The sequence below is a fragment of the Apus apus genome, chromosome 3, assembly GCF_020740795.1.
Source record: "Apus apus isolate bApuApu2 chromosome 3, bApuApu2.pri.cur, whole genome shotgun sequence".
NCBI lineage: Eukaryota > Metazoa > Chordata > Aves > Apodiformes > Apodidae > Apus > Apus apus.
This window is the reverse complement of record NC_067284.1, coordinates 110,505,033-110,521,650: the sequence shown is the minus strand read 5'-3', so window position 1 is coordinate 110,521,650 and position 16,618 is coordinate 110,505,033. Positions and strand designations below refer to the sequence as shown.

Sequence of the window (16,618 nt, the reverse complement as noted above, 5' to 3'; positions counted from 1 at the left end):
CAAAGCTTTCTGCAGCTGCTCATTCCTGGATTAGTGTTTCTGATGTCCCTGTTTTCAGCAATAAGCAACTCAAGGTCTGTATGGAAGAGTGTTTAATGGTTGGCCTAAAATTGCCTATTAACAGAAAACTAAATTACACTTTACAGCAGAATACCTGCAATATTATCATCTTGGTAAATTGACAGGAAAGTAAACCCACAGTTTATTTAGAAGCAAAACAGAAAGCCCTGGAGCAGAGCTTGTATAGAAGGGAAGTAAAAAGCCCTGGAGATGCATTTTTTTCCATGTTTCTGTTTTTCATGGTGTTTCTGCTCCCAGATATTTATCAAAGACTTGCAGGCTAACTTCTGTCTTCATAGATGCATGTACTGAAATCAGCAGGAGACTGCACTTCAAAGGGCAATGTTTTACTCTGTGACTTGTTTCCCCAAGGGGAGCTGAGGTGCTCTGGATTAGCCAGTTTGGGGAGAGAGTTTAGGCATGGCCTGTGGCCTGGCTTGCTTTCAGCACTCTCCAGGACAACCAGTAGTTGATGACAAGAATCACTAGTGTTGCTGATGTGGTATTTCCTTTTGTCCTTTAAGGGTGACACAGGACACCTTTGCTGCCACCCCTGCTGTCACTCCAGCAGCCTGTGAGGCAGGGTACAAAAGGGAGCAGATTCCTTGGATGCTATCCACAGGATTCCCTGAGCCCTTCTTCCCCTCTTTTTATTTGCACCTACCAGGAAGGTCTCTGTGATAGAAAGCAAAGGGGATTGACCTCTTCATAGAAAGATGAGATAAACTTTCTAGTAGCTGCATGAGTCTCAAAGCATGGGCTAGTTGTTGATCACAGATTGATGGGGCTGGAAGGCATATGTGTTACTGTGTCTGAAGAAGGTTTTATTTTCCCCGTGTGTTCTGAATTAAGTGTGGCAGATTAAAATATAAAGCAGAAGAAAATTATTCAACTGCTTTAGCTTTCTTGATAGGCCAGTGGCTACTGCCATGCCCAGTCACAGGACGTTGTACCATCACACTGATGGAACAGCTCTGCATGGTCTCAACGGGAATTAGGGTCTCACTGCACTAGCACTATGTAAACTTAGAGAAGCTGTCCTTCTCATTACTCTGGATGCGTATAAAATGATGATGGTGAAGGGGAAAGAGAGAAGAAAGTGATCGAAAGGGAGAATAATGGTCATTGGTACCACTGGGATAAGAAGCCACCAATTGTCATGTTGCATATTAGAAGATATCCACAGCTTGTGGACGGCGTGAACATGGAAAGTTCCAGTCTCAGAAATGACAGTGAGATAAAGAGCAGTTTGGCAACTCTTTGTCCAACTATATTAATTACTTTGCAGAGGATGGTGAGCAGGGTTCAGAAGAGGTTACTGCAGTGCCCAAGTTGATCTTATACATCACTGAACCAGTGCAGCTTCATTAATGAATCTTTCCCAGGCTGAAACTCTCTGGCAAGCAGCTCCCCCAGCTAATTATTTGCAAACAGAACTGCTTGATGCAGAGGTCACAGATAATCTCTAAATTGCCAGATCTTTTAAATCTTTGGCTTGACTGAAATAGCTCATCAAAGCAGTGTGATTATGGGCTGCAGAAGATGAGACACTGGAGCAGAGGTGGCCAGTGCAGCCAGTCTCCTTGATGAGGCAGGACTGCTCCCTGGGGTGAAAGTCCCCTGATGCTTTGTTTACTTTAAATTTAAACTTTCCAAGTCATGGGACTTCTATCATTGCCACTAAGACACTGCTTGACAGTGTAAGGGTTTGTTTTCAATCATTTTTTCCACTTTGTGTTTTAAGCTTTCCCTTTCTTTAATCCCATGACTTTTAGTTATGCATCCTTTTGTATTTCTTCGTCTTAGACCTCTTCTCCCTTTGAAGTTGACCCCACACAGAGATTAAGTTTCCCACTGTTAGGAAATGTAGGTAATGGTTAATTAGGTGATATTTGTAATGCAGCTTTTATTGGGTCCTTCTATTTGCTGAGCATGTTCCCACTCTTTGTGAATGGCTGTCTCTGGGCTCTTCCAAGGCTCTGTCAGAGCAGCTCTGGTCAGTCTTGCTGCTGTGTTTTAATATCCCAGCCCCACTGCTGCCTGCCCTACTGCCCAGCTGGCATCCACTGCTCCTGTACCAAAGCTGGTGAAAGGGAAAGCGTGCCCAGTTTTCATCTCTACTTCAGGGTCTGGTGTGTTAACTTGAGACACCAAATGTGTGGGCATAGCTCCCTCCTGCTGACTCTACTGTGAGCATTGCAAGGTCCATGGGAGAGTGATAACAGCAGGTAGGGAGCTAAAACCTGTGGTCAGGACTTAGGGCCTCTGGTCTCTTCTTCATGAGACACACATTTTGAATCCAATCATTTGGACAAAGCTGAATTACTTCTAGTGAAGCAATCTGGGAAGGTTGCTTGGTGAAGCCATAAGCAGGTAACCTGTATCTCACCAACACAGATTTAGCTCCCTCATGTGCTTTCATTCACTGTTGCTGATCTTTTGAAAATCATCTTGATCCGTGGACTTCATTAGTTTGAGTGAATGAGTCGAGTTGAATGTGCAATCTGCAAAACTCATGGAGGGGCTCCAATGTAAGTGTTGGTATAACTCCACCAGAATGACTCTACTGAGTTTGGACTGGACTGAGTTTGACCTAAAAATGCTTAATAATAGTTTTTAAAACTGCTGGTATTTTCTTTTGTAAAATTCTTAGTACAAATCTCTGCCCATCTTCATTTGACTCCACACAGCTCTGAGCCGTTCAGTTTGCTCTGAGTTATTCTCCTCAGCAACATACAATTTTGGTAATTATTTAGAGGGGTTCCTCTTTGTAATTTCATGCCTGAGTGATGTGCCCTGCAGTCATCCTTATGCTGCTTTGATGATGGAGGCTGTACAGAGAACAGCCCTGTGGCAAAATCCTCGCTCCCATTGAGTTTCACCATTGGCTTCTGTGGGTCCAAAGTTTCACCTTGTATTGAATCTATGAACTACTACAAGGGACTTAGAGCTGAGATAAGTTTAATTGCCTTGGGTGTTAAAGCTCAGTGTAGTTTATTTTAAGAAAGTGTGCAAGGTGAGCACTTCTTGAAGAGTGATTGGAAGAGACAGAATAAAAAAGAGTGCACCCTCGGGAACGGCCGAGGACAGTGTTGTTGCAGAGCTCGTATCCAGTTCCAGATTTAAAAGGTTGTTATCTAATGAGCACAAGCAATTACTTAGCTAATGAGCACAACAAAATGAGCACGAGAAATGTGTTTCATCTGCAATGCCCACTAGAAAGACATGGTTTTGAGCTTGAGGCTGCCCTTGCTTTAAGATGCGGGTCACCGCAGTGAGATTAATCCAGGGCATAAATCACAGGGATTAGATTAGTGTTTGTTTTACTTGAATTCACATTTCTTACTCTCTTATCTCCTCTAAATCTTGCAGCTTCTTAGCTCAGTCATGAACCAGAGAATGGAATGGGTTTAAACAACCACAGCTTCCCTCCAGAGCACTGGCTGTCAGCCCTCAGGCTTGATTTACCACTGGAACACAATTATAAAATGGCATAATGCAATTAAAGTGTCTTCCCTCCCCTTTCATGCCAGACAGGAATTCCTCCTCCATCTTCTTCAGTTGAAGTGATTTTGATAATACAATCTAATCCAATGTGACTTTTTTTTTTGCATTTGTCAGGGGTCTGTAAGATGGCAATGACATAAACAGCTGATTATACATCCCACTTAGGGATGATTCTGCATGTCTACTACTACTTCTGTGTGAGTTCAGATAGTTTGTGGGTCTCTTTTTTTTGGTTTTGTGGTTGTGATCTCCCACCTTTACAGCTGACAGTGACAGCCAGAAAACCAAGGCAATCACAGAATGAATTGCCTACATTTTCCCAACCATTAAGCACAAGCCATGTGAGCTCAGAGCATTGCCTCATTCAAGTAAATTCACAGCCTTCCTGGTGTCAATCTAGCTGTTCATCCGCAAATACTTCAGAAACGACATCTGACATCTGTCAGAGCTCTGGTACTGCCTAGAAGTAGGATTTTTGAGTGCAAGACCAGAAAGTCAAGCTTGTGGTTTGTAAGGGCCCCTGTAAACACCAGATGCACTGGACTTGCAGGGGAACTGTACCTGTAGTGGATCATCTTGTCATTCATGTTCTGTAGAGTCTCTGTGTTGCCTGGTGTTTTAAGAAGATGCTGGTATGTAGCACATACTGATGAAAGCAGTGAGGAAGAAGAATTCATTGAATGCTAGGATAGGTAAAAATGGTATGTGCAAGTGTTTAAGTTAGTTAGGGCTGGTGCAACATCTTTGTTCTTTATTTTTAATCAAGAATGTGGCACAGCAAACCTTTGATAATTTTCTTTCATTTTTTTTTTCCTGATGAATTTCACTGAGCATCAAACCTGCTTTATTTATTTATTTATTTTACTCTTTAGGGATATACTGCATTACTTCGAAGACTTTACTCAAAAAGTCTGAAGGAAATTGGAAATTTTAATGACTTTTTACATTTTTCATGAAAATAATTGTCCTCAGAATGACATGAATGAAAAGGAAACAGTCATTTCTCTCCTGCCATAAAATAACTTTTCAGAGTCATGGCCATTATCAGATTAAGTTGGAACTGTAGCTAAAGAATAAAACCAATTAGTAAAGGGCATATATTCAAACCCTAAGAACACTTCCCTTTTTTTCTGTGGTCTCACAATGGCATAGATGACTTTTGCTCCTTAATTTAGGTACAGACTTCTTCCTAGGGCTCTGTGTTACTTTGCATACTGTGGGAATTAAGCTCAGGAGGTTTTACTTGTGTGGAATACATGGAGTAAGCAAGAGCTGCCAAAAGTTAGAGCAGTGCAAGACAAAGTGGCAATAGGTGAAGGCTGCCCATGCTCATTGTTCTCTGAGGTTGGTAATTGCCTTTACACCTGGTGCTGAACCTCTGGACAGATGAACAAGGGCTGCTTAGGCATTAAAGCTGAGATTTTCAAAGAGGCCTCTTGTTGGCCTAACTCAGTCTCTGCTGAAACCCAGGGTGGTTTTCCCACTGGTTTTAATAGGACCTATAAGGCAATACTGAAGGCTTTTGAAAATCCCACCCATCTGCTGTAAACATGTTTGCTGACAGAAACCTGAGTCTGTTGCCTTGGAAGGGAAAAAGCTTCCTTTGTGGGAAAGAAAATAATCAGGGCACTGCTGCTTTCCCTTTGCTCCATATTCCTAGCACTGCTTGGGTGTAAACACAGCCTTGGCTGACCAGTACCACAGAATGACAGAATTACCAAAGCTGGAAAAGGCCTTTAAGATCATCAAGTCCAGCCTATGACCAACACCACCACATCAGCCAGACCATGGCACTAAGTGCCACATCCAGCCTTTCCTTGAACATCTCCAGGGACGGTGCCTCCACCACTTCCCTGGGCAGTCCATTCCAATGTCTGAGCACCCTCTCTGTGAGGAAAGTAGATCCTTTCAGTTCCACAGTGATTTGGAGAAGAATTCTCTCTGTATGTGAAGGACTCCAGAGTTGTTTCAGTTGTTCTTTGCCTTTTGAGATCAAAATAAGTGTCTGCACAGAGACCTTGCTTAAATTCCTTTGCAGCTCACTGGATTTTGCATTAAATTAAATTTCACATGCTGAGTGAGCAGTCAATCTTCATGAGCCTAGAGGAAGGAACATCCTGTTTCTATGCATATTAACATGACGGTCAAGTTGGGGCTAATGCTCCCAGGCACCTCCTTCCATGTCCAGCTTTCAGCCTTTCCACCCTGAGCCCTCTATTTGGAAACAAGATGCCTGCATTTTATTAGCTGTGTACATAGAAAGCAACAGCATGTGTTCTCTGCTTGCTAGAAAAGGCCTGAATTGTCTTGGTTTGAACTTTAAAATAAAGGTCAGGCTTGAGGCAGGCACAAATTCTGGCATGTGTCAGCCCAAAAGGTGCAAGCTTTAGGAAGTTATGAACAACCACAAACGAGGCAGTTTCAAATTGCACTTGAAACTGGAATGGCTGTTTTTCCTGTTGTTGGAGGGTGACATGCAGAGTTATAATGCTGAAGATTATATGTATTATGATTACATTCTGGGAGAACTCAAAACCAGAGAGCAGTCACTGAGGCAGAGAGAAAATTGGTTTGGGTAATGTGTGGTAGAGAAGGAACAGCCTTCATATTAATGGCACACGGATAAGATTGTGGGAAAGCCCACATGTCAAATGGGTGCAAGAAAAGGGAACAGGGAGAAGACAAAAGAGACTGGGGGAATCTAGGGGAATTTCTCAGAAAGAATTTTCCAGTGCCTCCTTGCAAGTTAAAAGTAATTGTTTTGGGACTGGAATTCACAGCTCTGTATCCCAGGGACTTAACAAGGCTGGTGGATTACCTCGCTCTGTGGTCTCAAAATGCTCTGACAGGTTCATGTGTGTCAGGCAAACTCAGTGGTAATTTTAGTGCTTTAGGGGCTCTACAGAAGCACATAAATACCACCTAAGCCATCCAGCTGAATTTAAAACTTAATTACTGCCCCACTTAATAATATTCTCTCCCCCCACTACTGCTTTAGAGAATTGCAGGGCTAAAAGAAATAATTAATCTTCCCTAATTAAGCTATTTTCTAGCAGGAGACAGAATGTCTTCCCCCTGTGGATTCTGAGATGGAGTTTTTATGAGTGTTGTGAATGGGCAAGTGGGGAGTGAGCGCTAGAAGAAAAGCAGTGCAGCAAAGGACCCAAAATGCCATCTTTGGGGAGACCCTCTGACTTGCAGGCCCTTGCTGAGTTTAGCTAAAAGGAACACGACAGCCATGGGGCTTTTAACTGTCAAGGCTGATTCATGTCCTCAAAGCTGCTTTTCCTGGGACAGTACTGCCTTATGCTACGATTAAATTGCATGCAGAAGTTTCAAAATCTCTGTGACTGTCCCAGAGAAATTCCCTCCTTTTGCACGCATGCACGAAAGGCAAAAGACATTGTGCTCCTTACAACACTGCAAGGCTTAGTCCTCCAAACCTTTAGTCCAAGGCTCCTGCAGTGCCCACTGCATGGAGCACCGTTGCCTGCCTCATGCTAGGGCTGGTTGAGGAAGCAAGTATGTCCTTGCTCCAGCTTGTCTCCGTTCGATGATCCCTTTGGTGGAGATACTGAAGTACTTCTGTTTCTCTGTTTTTTGTGTGCATCCCTGGCTGCAGAAGATGCTGGACGAGTGCCAGGACAGGCGGAGCTGCCAGTTCCTTGTCAATAGCCGGCTCTTCGGTGCAGACCCGTGCCCTGGAACCAGCAAGTACCTCGCTGTGTGGTACAAGTGCAGGCCAAGTAAGTATCTCGCCATCAACTCTATTTGCCCTGATGAGGCCAAAGTGTTTTCATCCTTAATACTTGCCAGAGAGGCCTCCTAGGACGTTTTGTTCCCTTCCACCTTTATTTTTGGTGTGACATAACCCCCTGGGTGTGCAGCGATTTCCCCTCTGCCCTTCTCTTGCTGCCTTGGTGGGATACTGCTGCTCCAGCTCCTTCCTCCTTGCCAGCAGCCCGAGTTGCAGATTGTTTTTGCAGGTGCCAGGGAAAGCCTTTGCCAACGCTGAGCTCACACTGTTGGCGGTGGGCGGGCTGCTTCTGCTCCCATCTGCAACCACTCTTCTGTCCTGGCGGGATGTGTCCCCTCTCTGCCTGCCCCTCTGGAGAGAAAGGGAGCTGCCTGTGTGGGCAAAGACTTCAGGCCTGGGTACCTAGGGCAGGCACTGAAGATGGGGGTGCAAGGGGGAGCTCACCTGTCCCTGCCGTGCCACAAGCCAGTTTTTAATTGCTCCCAGGTCAGGCTGGGAAATGTTAACTCATGTTTTGCGTGATCCCATTAGATGTGTTTAAATGAAAGGGGGCTGGCACCTGGCTACTGGGAGTGCAGTCATGTGTGCTGCAGGGGACTGAGCCTGGTGAGGCTTTGGCCCAGGACAAACATCTTCCTCTTGGCCAATTCCTGTCCCCACTGGGGAGTTTGCACAGCCTAGGCACCCTTCCCCATTAGCAGTTGGGAAGCAGACACATTAGTTTGGAGATGAATAGGGTTTGATGCTGGCCAGACTGTGGTGACCGATTTCAGCCGGAGATCGGGCCCTGGCTCTCTTTGAATTAATAGTCTGGACATGGCATTTCAAACCAGCCTAATCCCAAGGTTTTTAGATTATATAACTAATGTGGTTCCAGTGTCACATCAGCAAAATTGTAGAGGAAGAAATTATAAAAAAAAAAGTTTGCACAGGGAAGAAAACCAGACCTGGTTTCAGAAAAGGTTTGAAACAAAAGCAGAAACATTCTGTCAGCAGCACAGAAGACTCTTTGCACGCAGAGACCTGTGCTAATGAATGGAAGGGATCTGGCAAGATTTGTGAGGAATTCAAATGAAAAGTAGGTAATGAAGCACCTGCATTTTTTGTGGGGTTTTCGCAAGTTATTGTAAGATCCCTTGTTGGGTGAGAACTGCATCCCTGCGAGAGGGGTGATTAGCAGTGTGTTCTGACAAGTCCTCCTAGACCTGCAGGTTTTGTATTAAAGCTCACTTGAGAAATCTGACTATTGAGGCCTGTGCTGAACTTCTGAAGGTAGTTCAGGATCCCATCTGTGCATAAATACTTATGGCTTGGCATTCTTTGCTAATTACAGATATGCTGGAAAAGAAGGAGTTTGCGTGTGTACTGGTTAAGTGATTTTCCTGAAAGAGAACAGGGGAAGCTGCTTGAAAACATTTCCCCAAGACGTTTTTCAGGCAGCTCCAATTTTGCAGGGTGAAACAGGATAACCTGACACAATTTATTGTTTCTTGGTGGCTGGGCAAGCTTTTAATCAGAGCCTGCTGGATTAATAGCAAGGTTTGAAAATATGTGAGGATTGGCCTTTCACAGAGATACCAGGGCACGGTCAACCTTTCCTTAATGATTCAAAATGTTAATTTTGAGTGTCAGAAATGGAATCTAGTGTTTGTGTGAGTTCAGTAATGGTTTGGTAAGGTTTTTTGCCACGTTGTAGGGAGAAGGTTAATGAGAAGACTGAAGAAAGATCGATCCATAGAATGTAAAATACAGGACCATAATAAATTTTGGTGGAGTGTTTTGTTTTATTTTAGTATTGAGTGTTTACAGGTTATAAGCTGTAAATGAATCCAATTCAAGCCCTTCATGTTTAAGAGCTGATCCCAAAAGCTGTGAGTGTTTATCTGCTCCAGGGAGTCCAAAGCACACCAGGGTGTCCTTGCCAAGAGCTCGCTGCCTGGCACATGGTTTGATCCATGACTTTAAATGCAGCTTTTTGGGGCTGTGTTTCTGTTCCTGAATTTTTCTGTCTTAACAGTAGACATGGCAGAAGTACTTTAGTAAGAAACCATTCAAGGTCTGAATTTTCTTTTGGAGGCATTTATTTCCTTCCTTTGCAGGTTGAGGGAGCCTGATGAAGTAGGTGCCTTGGTTAAGTGCCTACCTAGGTAAAATGAGTGTGAGTTTTTCTGTATAGAAATAAGAGAGATGCTTTGGGAAGTGACCTGCAGAGTTTGGACAGGACATTTTGAATGTAAAATAAAGATGCCCAAGCCCTTCCACTCTCAGAGTCATGTTGGAGCCTTGAAAAGCCCCTGAATAGAGGTAGTTCTCTAAAAGGAAAGACTTCCTTGAAAGAAAGTAAATCTGAAGTTAGTGGCATTTACTCGTACCTTTGCTGAAGAACAACTAGCTGGTGCAGACAACCCCTCCAGCCACTGTCACAGCAGTTATGCCTCTCTGACATTACATTGTGTTTGAAATCCAGTGGTTTTGATGCTCACTGGCTGCACGGGGTTCACTCACAAGGCAGGGTGCTATTTTGGTTTCTCATGGGCAGAATTTCAAGGAGATGGAGGACAGTAAATTGTCCTGAAACTGAAGGCCTCAGATTTTTCAAATGGTGGTGTTCTGGGGAGCAGGGCAGTGGGAGGAATCTCTACTGCACTAATCCCTCTGAGACTGCTTTTGCTGGCAGCAGGAAAGAATCCTGCAGGGGTGTTGTCATTCACCTTCTCTAGACATTCAAAGAAATAGTTCAGAGAAGTGTGTGCTTGACTAGAAGCCACGAGAAATTCAATGGCTGGTGTGATCTGAGGTCTAGTGGACTCTCATCAGCAGAGCACAAGGCTCAGATATGTGCATGGGAGTGCATTTCAATGTCAAGTGTCAGGCAGTCCTGAGTATTCTCTGTGCCTGTGAATAAAAAAATAAATAAAAGAAACACACTGTGTGTACTTTTAAGGTGTAGGATGTTTAAGGAGATCAGAAATAATCAATAAAATGCTCTATTCTGTCTCAGTTTGGGGCAAGTGAGGCTTATTTATTGCTGCTACGTGGTTTGAGAGCCAAGGTTCATTGAAGTGTAGACAGGCTTAGCTTTTATTTTATTTTCCTGTAGCATGTGGCCTTAGTTTCTAATACAAGCATATTTTGGGAAGATGTTCAAAAGCACAGGACAGGTCTCAGCAGAGCATAGCTATGACCTGTGCTTCTAAACTTGAAGGTGCCTCTGCAAATCATCCTGCTGTCTGCAACCTCAATGGAGAGTGCCCAGAGGGTCCCTGCAGGTCAAGGCTGGGACATGGTGCTGTAGCAGTGAAACCTGGAGTTGTTCTCTGCTAATGTAAGTGCAGCCTGGCATTTAGCACTGGCCACAGATGGTTTCCAGTGGGAAGTGTGGATACAGCTACCCTGCTTTAAAAAAGTTGATAAGAATGGCTGTGTGCTGTCCCATGCCAGGTGGCTGCAGGGCCGGAGAACTAGCACATTTAATTTATCAGGGCCAGTGTAGCTTGAGATCAAGACCCAACTCACTTGGAAGCCTAGGATCAAACCCTGAACACAGAGGATTTCAATCTCCAGGGTACCTTTCAGGATCATTAAAAAAATTGCTCACAAATCCAATTATTTCTCAGATAACATGCTGATTTGATTTAGACCCATTAAATATAATTACTGGGTAGGCTGCAGGAACATATAATTAGAGGGAATTAACATACTATTTAATTGGTCTAACATAAATTCCCTCTAACTGAAAACTGGATTCACTAATATTATTCAAATAATTTGGTGTTTGTTCATCCCCCTCACTTCAGAGGCAGGGAAGTGTGTAGTATCTTGTGTTACTCTGCATGCTAGGCTTTCTGGAGGGGTTGTGTGGTCTAATCCTGGCTGGGAACAGGTTTTTTGGGCTGCCCAAGTCATGCTGAAGAAATAACTTCACCTCTCCACACCCCAGCAGTACCACTGCAGCTGATTTTACTGAGCTGATTGCTGCTCTGAGCTATTGTACAAGCAGGGATGGATCTGCTCCTGCCCAGCATCTGTTTGCCCATGGTGGTTTATGGTTGGTTGGTTGTTTTTTTTTTTTTGCTTGCTTTTTTCAAAAGGGGTGATGTTGCAGAACAGAATGAGGAGATAGGTGCTTGCCTGTCTCTGCAAAGAATGTGTTGTCTGGGTGGCCTTTCACTGGCAGTGCTGTAAAGTGAAGGCTCCTACCTTGCTTATGTGGCTTCCCTCCTGAGTCCCCCACATAGTCCTTTCCTATTGTTTCCTCTTCTGCCATACCCATGCTGTCCTGGATGTACCTTCCCCTTCTCAGCTCTGAATAGCCTGACCTGCAGCCTCCTGTAATGTTATAGTGATATTTTCCTTCTTTCCTATTGAGCACTTGCTACTTAAGCTTATGACTTAAAGTACTCTGGGAGAGGTAATCTCCATCCAGTGTTTATATGAAAATTATTATTATTTTTATTTCATTTTTAAATGCTGTGTGGAGCAGCTGGATGTGATAATAGAAGGCTGGTGGGTGTGATGCCTCCCTGTATTAACCATCCATCGACGTGACAAAGGATAAATCCAAACTTTGCTGCTCTCCTTTCTATTCACAAATGTAAGCCTGAAGCCTTTGAAGTTTCAGAAAGACTGGATTGTGACCTGGGCTTTAGTTGCAGCTCAGATCCCTCTGTAACAATACAAACAGATATTTATGAAAGACACACCAAGGCTCTGAGAAATGCATCTGAGAAGGAAACTTGCATTTGTTGGCAAAGGGTGAAGTGGCAAAAATTGGTGCAGGGGTAGGAGGAGGAATAGGGGTGAAGGAGGTCACTTTGTTCTAATTCAGAACCTGTAACTTTGATTTATGGGAAAATTTTTGTGCTGAGCATTGACCTGGACACATGTTCTGAAGAGAGCAGGCAGTCATTCTCTCTCTTGGAGATTCAATTCTAATCTAAGAGGCCACTTAATTCCTGTGAAATGTCAGTGACATTTTTTTCAAACATAGGAATGCCCATCCCGATGTCCTTGCCAAAATCCTGCTCAGGTAACTTTATTTTTCATAACAACCCTAGGCCATTTTAATTACAAAGCAGCTGAATTTTAAAATCATGTAGGAATTCATTTCAATGAGATCACCTTCTGATAAAAATATCATCTCTGAGTTTGTCTTCTCTATTATATAGTGATGGAGCTGCCAGGCTGTGTCCCAGGAGTGTCTACCTTTTGATCATGATGTGTGATTTTCTTTTTGCCAGTGGTGTTTCAAAACCTGTACAAACACCAGCAAACCATTACTGGAGGCAGAGTTTTTCAGCTCTCAAAGAACTGTGAAGAGTCATCCTCTGTGCTGGTGGTTCCCAGCTGCTGGTGAATGTGAAGCTGCCTTCTCTCTCTTTGGGAACTGATCATTCTGCTCTATGATTCTAAGTCTGCTCACCAGGTTTTAGTTGGATTGGCTGAAAAGTGTGGAAAGGACATTTTAGGAGGACCTGTTAGGCTTGCAGTGAAAGCCTGTTGTTCACATTTTAATTTCCCTACAAACCATTCCTTCAATATTGAATCTAGTCTGGGCTTTGCCATTGACTTTGCTGGGCTGAGGTTTATACCTTTTCTGTTAAATTCAGTGAACAGAGGGTGAAAAACCTGGTCTCTTCACAGGTCCTCAAGACTATCACTCCCTGGGCAGAATTTGCAAAACACTGTGAGCCAGGACAGAGGGCTGAGGAAACAACAGATTTTTTATAAATTTCAGAGGAGAGAAAAGGGGGACCTAAATGTATTCCTGCTCCCTTTAATGGTGGTGATTGATTCTAGTGCTGGGATGGGTTGGTAATTCAGTAGCTATCAAGCCTTTCAGAAGAGCATTAATCTCCTTTGTAGGACAGGTTTATTGGTGGCAGGAGAAGTTCACTGTATTGTTCGCTGCGTCGCTTTTTGGTGGGCCAGGCTTTCCAAGGGCTGTTTAATGAGCACATCCTTCTGGCCCAGCCACTGAGGCAGCAGAATAAGCCTTTTACCTCCTGCATTCATCAGCTTGCTCTTGCTTATCTGTATTATTTCAAAACTGTTAAGGTAATGCAGGGAGTGGAAATTTATACGGGCAATAAAACCTCAGGCAGCAAATGCTGTGGTGATGAAAAGGTGGAAATAAAGGAATGCTGTAAATAACAGAGGACAGATCCATCAGGCTGCAATGGGGGTCAGAAAAACTTTAATGCTAATGATTAATATTGTTTTAAGCTGTCGATGCACAGAGATTTTCAGGCACTGTCAAATAGCCCTGTCTCTGTAGCACACTAATCACTTGGCTGTCAGGAGTGGGATTAAGAGGAATGCATGATTTAATTGGCTGCAAGTGCAGAGATTATTGTCACCCACTGCCCCCATGGAGAGGGAAACTGCTCCTGACCCGGGATAGAGAAAATAAATAAATAAATAAATAAATAAAAAAGAATCCCAGTTGTCTTTCAAACCTTGTCAGTCAGCCCTAACTGACATGAAAAGGACAACAGGGAGCCAGCAAAGACCAGAGTGCCTCCTACTGATGTGGGTGGAAAGATTCCCTTTGCTGGATCTCCAGTATGCAGATGTGAGCCACTAAGAAAGGCAAATTCTCAAATCTGCTAGAACTGTAGAAATCATAGACATGTGACTTTTGGAGGTTCCCTTTGTCCATTGGCATTTAAGTTTTCTGTCCTAGGAGAAAAAACAAGGGTAAAAATCCCCCTTCACGCCACAAATTTTCAGTGAGGAGCAAGCAAGGGGTACACTGCAGTCTTTCTGTGCTAGGACAGGGGAGTCAATAGCCTTGCCAGAAGGAACTAGGAGCCTTTGTCCTCATGTACTTCAGGAGAACCAGCCCATCCTTAGGTGCGGGCGTCTCTGATACCTTTCTGTGCTGATGATGGAAGCTGCTTTGTGGATGGTGTTTTAGGTGTCACAAATGGCTTTGGCGGCTCCCAGAGACAGAGTGATCAGGGAGCCTTCTCCCTAGAAGAGCAAGTGGGCGTCCTTGGGGCAATTAACCAGAAGAAACACAAGGAAATACAGTTTTAAAAAATGAAGCCGTAAATGAGAAGGACATGGAGCTCATGGAGAAAGTCCAGAGAAAGGGCACCAAGATGATCCAAGAGCTGGACCACCTCTCCTGTGAGGACAGGCTGAGAGAGTTGGGGCTGTTCAGCCTGGAGAAGAGAAGGCTCCAGGGTCACCTTACAGTGGCCTTCCAGTGTCTGAAGGGGCTACAGGAAGGCTGGAGAGGGACTTCTTACAAGGGCTTGTAGTGAGAGGACAAGGGGGAATGGATCAAAACTGGAAGAGGGGAGATTTAGGGGAGACATTAGGAAAAAATACTGTGAGGGTGATGGAACCACTGGCACAGGTTGCCCAGGGCAGCTGTGGATGCCCCCTCCCTGGAAGTGTTCAAAGGCAGGTTGGATGGAGCTCTGAGCAACTTGATCTAGTGGGAGGTGTCCCTGCCTGTGGATCTAGGGGGGTGGATCTAGATGATCTTTAAGGTCTGCCTTCCAACTCAAACCATTCTATGATTCTATGAAATCTAAGTCTCAACCTGGTCCTGCTATGGTAGAAGTCTGCAAGCTCTGAACAATAGATTTCAAGATTTTCTGGCATACTGGTAAAGAACAGTATGAAGAAAAGTGTGTCCCAGAAACAATATGCTTATAAACTGAATTGAGATGCTGCAAAGTTTTACTTCTGTGAAAGTCTGGATCTGTTATATTGAATCCACAGTTTAACCCATGCACGTAGGCCTCACAGAGCAGGGGGGTGAATTTATACAATACTTCTACTTCAAATTAATTACACATTTTTAAAACAGGTATCTCCTGATATTTTCAGCTTTTCATCATACTAATGGCACATTAGGCTCTTCTCAGTCTCACACTCGTTTTTCTGACTACCTAAAAGGCACTGGAGGTGGTCACATAATCAGGTCTCCAGGAACGGGGACTTCTTAAGCCTTCTTGATGAATTTGGGGGATTTGGTTTCTGTCTTTCTCCCAGCTACGTTTTTTCTTCTCAGGCAAAGCCATGGCGGGAATACTGTGTGTTTAATGATTTAGGACAGTAGTGAATTAGCTTTTAATCTAGTAGGCCTCATTCTCCCCTATTTTATGCTCTAGGCAACCCCATGGATTATATTTAAAAATACCCATCAGATGTCCTTTTAATGTTTCTGTGGCAGAATTGTCACCATTATTTTGACATTTAGAGAAGACTGTTTTCATGGTATAAGACTAAACTCTCCCTTTCAGCTATTTTGATCATAACTTTAAACAGCATTACTCCAGATTTACACCATCACTGGAAGAGAAGAACAAAAGTGCTGTGAGCAGTGCTACTAATGAAGTCTTTTTCCTTACATATTAATGTAATTTTTTCCTTAGTGCATCCCTGCCATCTTTTCATTGCAGTCACAAGGGTTACTCTGAAAGTGTAGGTGGTCCAGATTTATATCCACACTAATTGGTCAGGTAGGACATCCATGCTAGGTGGCTGGTGGGATGGTGCAACAATTACCACCAGCTTTGGCACTCATTTGGCTGTCTTCTGTAATTGGCTACCAGTTCTTATAAAATGTATAGAAATGTAACTACATTTGTCATGGCAACATTTCTGACAGTTTATCAGTTAATGAGAGCAGATGTTGGTGGAATGATTGGGTGTAATGAAGAGGTATGAATTTCAAGGCCAGAAATGTTCTTTGTTTTGGGTGGTATGCAGTGGGACAGCTAACAAAGCTGGGCTGAAGGCAAGCAAGGAGCAACTGGGCTGAAGAGAAGTTACTGACTGACATGGAGGTCAGTTCAGTTCTGAAGTGGCATCTTGGGTGCAGTCTCATTAATCAACAGTTACAAACTAGATAAAATAGTCTTCTATGGAAAACAGTATTGACCTGATCAAGAAGGGGGCAAGACCACCTCAGTTTCCTACAAAATCTCTTTCTTTGCTCAGATCCCAAATTTAAATCCTTTAGGATTTTGTGTATAAGACAGATTTATTTTTCCATATATTTCCAGCTCTTTGATCTGGGAAACAGGGTCAGCTATGCATTGATTATGTGAAGTATGCATATTTTAATTAGAAAAATCTAATACGTTTCTCACAAGTTCTGTTGAAAAATATAATTTCAGGCAAGGGAGACCTCTGGCATTAATGCATTCCTTCACTTTGTTAGACAGAAAATCTTTCTAGGAGCTTTTATCTCTAAAGTCTTGCAGAAATTGAGCCAATTGACATTTAGTTTGAGCTTGCCAGTCATGATTAATCAGAAAATTGTTGAGGACT

The 16,618-nt window shown here is 43.5% G+C and overlaps 1 protein-coding gene across 1 annotated transcript in view; it reads left to right on the top strand.

Moving 5' to 3' along the window:
- Window positions 1-16,618, top strand: part of EVA1A (eva-1 homolog A, regulator of programmed cell death) — a 203,823-nt gene that overhangs the window by 60,767 nt on the left and 126,438 nt on the right. The window contains exon 3 of the mRNA XM_051613652.1: window positions 7,190-7,313. Within this exon, the coding sequence (XP_051469612.1) occupies window positions 7,190-7,313 (124 nt within the window). The remainder of the gene's footprint in view (window positions 1-7,189; window positions 7,314-16,618) is intronic.